The following is a 4,636-nucleotide window of genomic DNA, read 5'->3' on the forward strand; positions in this document are numbered from 1 at the left end:
TTGGCAACTGTCAGAACATGATGCTGGACTATATGGGCTCTCTTTTGCTTGATCCAGCTACAGCAGGGCTCTTCTTGGGAAAGAAGGCAGCAGTGTCAAAATGGGGCTTCTTGAAGAGGCGCAGAAGGGAGCAATTCCTCCTCACAGGCTGGTTGCATTCTCTGCTCCCCCACCACTTGTCCCCCATCCCACCCCCTTCGGTTGTCAGATGCTGACCCAGCAGCAGAAATGGCAGGGTGGGGAGGGTTCTGTGAGGCCCCACCCCTCTCCCATTATCTGCATCTCTTACTTTTAGGAACCATCATAGCTGGCTGCTGTTCTCTCTCCCTTCACCCTGCTTATTATTAGTATTATTGGGGTTTTCCAAATGTGATTTCTATCAATAACAGGGATCAAAAGGGCGTTTGGCATTTCTCAGAAGCTACCAGTCAATCATTAACCAAATGTGGTTTCCTCCCTCCCTCCCTCCTAGATAACCTTTTCTCCCCCACAAGAAGACCAGCAGACACGGACCTCCTGGCAGCCCCAGCAGCAGAAGAGAGACTAAGGAGACGGCAGCCAACGCCAGCCTCTCACCGAAGGCCAGGCAGGCACAGAAAAGGCAGCTCCCAGCAAGAGAGGGAGAGGAAATGGTCTCTGTGGGCCTCCAGCTGGTGGGATATGCCCTGGGGCTCTTGGGCTTGCTGTGTGCCTTCGTGGCCACCCTGCTGCCTAGCTGGAGGACCAGCTCCTACATCGGCTCCAGCATCGTCACGGCGGTCGGCTTCTCCAAAGGCCTCTGGATGGAGTGCGCCACTTACAGCACAGGCATCACCCAGTGTGACATCTACAGCTCGCTGCTCAACCTGCCCACTGACATCCAGGCAGCCCAGGCGATGATGTCCTCCTCCATTGCTGTCTCCTTGCTGGCCTCCATCATCTGTGTGGTGGGGATGAGGTGCACCATCTTCTCGCAAGGCTCCCCGGCCAAAGACAAGGTGGCGGTGGCAGGTGGGGTAGCCTTTGTCCTCGGGGGGCTCCTCTGCTTCATCCCTGTGGTGTGGAACATCCACGTGGTGCTCCGTGACTTCTACAACCCTATCGTTCCTGACAGCATGAAGTTTGAGCTTGGGGAGTCCCTGTACCTGGGCGTCCTCTCTTCCCTGGTGTCTCTCATTGGGGGCTTCATCCTCTGCGCTTCCTGCCCACCCCGAGACCCACATGCCACCTATTACAGCCCTTACCGTTCTCGAACCATGGTGGGCAGGAGCCAACCAGTGCCAGCTACCTCTCCAAAGGCTAAGAGCGAGTTCAACGCTTATAACCTGACAGGCTACGTCTAAGGGTGCTGGGGTGCTGCACACCTTCCTGGGGATCCTGTTGCCCGCTTGGATGGACCGGCCAGGTAAGGAGGCAGGCAGTTGGGCTCATCTTTCCCACCCTTGCTGTTCTTCCCTGGACACAGCTTCTTCCTTAAGGACCTATTTCCTCCCTAACTCACCAGAGGCCCTTCTCATGGGTGCAGCTTGCAAACAGCCTGGTAGCTGCAGCCTCTTTGAGGAACTCAGAGCTGAATCCTCTTTGGTAAAAGCCTCTCTGCACCCTGAAGAACCAAGCAAGGTGTCCATAGTCCACATCTCTGAAGCATCAAGTTGCTGGTGCTGAACATGGAGCAGATGAGGACATGGCTACGGCACCTGCCAAAAACTCAGTGGCCGTCTCCCAAATGTATGCGGATCTGTATGGGACACTGTACCCAAGGGATACCTAGGGAACTTGGAAAGTTGTGGGGGAGGGAAATGTTGTGCCTCTTGGGACCTGCATGGCTGCTGGCTTCAGGAACCAGGGGAAGTTCACCGGGGACTAATGATGGCGCAACAGAAAACCAAATACCAGGTCACACAGTGTATGGGGCTGAGGCTGCCTCAGATGGGCCCTTGCACTGCTTAGCAGCTGTTCTCCGACACATATCACAGCCCATCGTGGCGAGACCAGGCTGCCCATGAAGTGGGAAGAATGTCTCCCTTGTTGGAGTATTTTGAAGAGGACTCATAGCGTGCTCATAGCAAGATCTCATGATGTCCATTTGGGCTTCTGCCTTTGAAGAGCTGTGCCTCTCATCCACGGGTGGGTGGGTGGGTGCAGCGTGGCTTTGGCAGAGGGGCTGGCTTCACAATAAAGAACCTGACAGGAGAGAGACTGGCTGATTGGGTGCTTCTGATTTGGGGCAGCAAAAGTGCCAGTCCTTGTGGTTGGGCCAGAGAGCCCTGGTCTGTGGGCTTCAAAGAAGCATCAGTGTCAAGACAGGCAGCACTGAATCAATGGGGCAAGAGGAGGGAGCAAAAACCAGGACACGAAGGGGGGCCCAGGGGGGACTTGAGGCTTTGGGTGGTGGCAGGGAGGGGTAGAGTTGAACGGAACACACACACACATTCAGGGCCCAATTTGATAGGGAGGTGCATGAAAATCAGGCCTCCTGGGACCTCCTGGAATCTCCCAAGGAAGAGCACGGGTGCAAGGCTAGCCAGCTGCTCAGAGCTCATAGGTGCCAATCTGAACAAAATATTGGAGGAGGGCAAGCCAGGAAAAGAGGGCAGTGGTTGGCTGGGGGGGGGAGATGGCTGCCAAAGAAGGGAGGGAGGGAGGCATCAATTTGCAGAAAATACTGAGGGGCAGTGTCCCTAAATATTTTATTGGGGAGCCAAATGGACAGGGCCCCATGGCGTTGGCACCTATGCCAGAGCTCATTGCATTCCACCCCTACCCCTGCCACCTGGGACAGGGAATGTCGAACTCTTAGTACATCAAACTTAGTACTGCCTACACTGACTGGCAGAGGTGTTCCTGGAGTCCTTTGCTTCCTTGACAAAGAGGGGTATCGGTGCCCCCCATCGGGGGGGGGGGGCTTTTACCACAGTAGCCACATTAGAAATTACTACAGTTTAGGTGGCCCAAGTACTTGAAAATCTGGCAAGCCTTGTACACTGGCACACAAGCAGAGTCCTTTACTAACTGAACTATTTTGGGGTGCAGTTTATTTTCTGAAAGCAAGTTTTCCAGTGTGCATCAGTCCAAAATACTTGCAAAGTAACAACCCGCCCCTGTGCACCTCGACCTATATATTGGGCAAGGCTCGCAAAACGTTGCATCAGCAATGCCAACGGCGCAATCCTCTGCAAGCCTACTCAGAAAGAAGCCCCATGGAGTTCAATAGGGTTTACTCTCAGATCTCCCAGCAGGATAGACTCATATCCTGAAAGCACTTTCTCTCCTCTCCTGCCAATTGTTGCAGGATCTCTCCCAGTCAATCTGCAACGGTGATTTTTGGGTCTTCATTTCCCACCACCACCACCACCAGTTGCCAGTTTCGCCAGCCTCTAGCTTATGCCTCTGGCATTTAGTAACAAGCCTTGCCAAGGTCTAGAGCAGCAGAGAAAATCATCAGTAAACTTAACGGTGGTCAGACTTGTCAAGACGTGCAGCGGACGGTGCATGCACCATACATTCAACGCGCACAGCTTCCCCCCAGAGAATTCTAGGAACTGTGGTTTGTTCAGGGTGCTGGGAATTGCAGCACTGAGCAGTACATCACAGTTCCCTGAATTCTTTGGGGGAAAGCCATGTGCTTTGAATGTATGATGTGCTTTACAATGAACTGCTAATTGGCAAACTGTCAAATGTTGCATTGCGCTGGTATTATCTGTTGGGGCTACTAGTATTCTACTTAAATTTGTTGCTTTCTATGAACCATTGTGCACACTGGCTGCAAAAGGAAGCAGGCGGGGGGCGGGTGGTTTGCAGCAATTGCCTGGCACTGCCACGAACTGTGTGACCCCTCTATGCCAGGCAGCCAGCCACTTCCCAAAGCCTCTCCCTTCCAGGCTTCCTAATGACACACAGGAGTCGGCTGATTTCAAAGATTCCCAACCATAAAATAACATAAGAAGGTGAGGGGGCATGAAGTTCACTGCCATGACTCCCGCACCAACCTTGATAACAGTCAAAGCTGCCTCCGGAATGCCCCAGATAATAGGGGCATAACAGAGTAAACAGAGACCAAGGTGCTTGAATCCCACTGGGGCAGAGGGCGAGGCCCTGCCCCAATACATAGACCTATGCAAGACAATGCATAGACCCTCTGCTGCTCCCGGAAGAGGCAAGAGGGGAGACAGCTTGAAAGTGGTTGTTAGTGGATCACTTGTTGCCCTTGACCTCTTCCTATCACCTAACACTAGGAGTGGTTGGCCTCCAGGGAAGCTGAGTGCTGGAAGATGCAGGACAGAGAAAAGAAAGTCCTTCTTCGTTAACCTATGGAACTGCCTCCCACAGGAGGCAGTGAGGGTCATCAGTATGAATGGCTTTAAAATAAGGTTACCAGACATCGCCGTTTCCTGGGGACAGTCCCCGGATTTACAAATCAGTCCCCATACAAAATCCATTGAAGTTGAAAAGTGTTCCCAGATTCATTGAAAAAATCTGGTAACCTTACTTTAAGAGGATGGGACAAGTAATGCTTCTGAATTCCAGTTGCTGGAAACCACAGGAGGGGAGAGGGCTCCTGTGCTCCAATGGGCCATTGGCCTGATCCAGCAGGCTCTTCTTACGTTCTTATGTTCATTGCTTGTGTTTCAGTCTCACACGAAAGAGTGTGATGGGA

At 52.8% G+C, this 4,636-nt stretch overlaps 1 protein-coding gene across 1 annotated transcript; it reads left to right on the forward strand.

Annotated features, from left to right (window-relative positions):
- Nucleotides 1–472: 472 nt before the first annotated feature.
- CLDN2 (claudin 2) lies at nt 473–1,720 on the forward strand. The gene has a single exon (XM_081897982.1). It carries the CDS (start codon nt 630–632, stop codon nt 1,320–1,322), a length of 693 nt encoding a protein of 230 aa, XP_081754108.1. The 5' UTR covers nt 473–629; the 3' UTR covers nt 1,323–1,720.
- The last annotated feature ends 2,916 nt before the right edge of the window (nt 1,721–4,636 follow it).

This window comes from Podarcis melisellensis (genome assembly GCF_964234715.1).
Source record: "Podarcis melisellensis genome assembly, chromosome: Z".
NCBI classification, from domain to species: Eukaryota; Metazoa; Chordata; class Lepidosauria; order Squamata; family Lacertidae; genus Podarcis; species Podarcis melisellensis.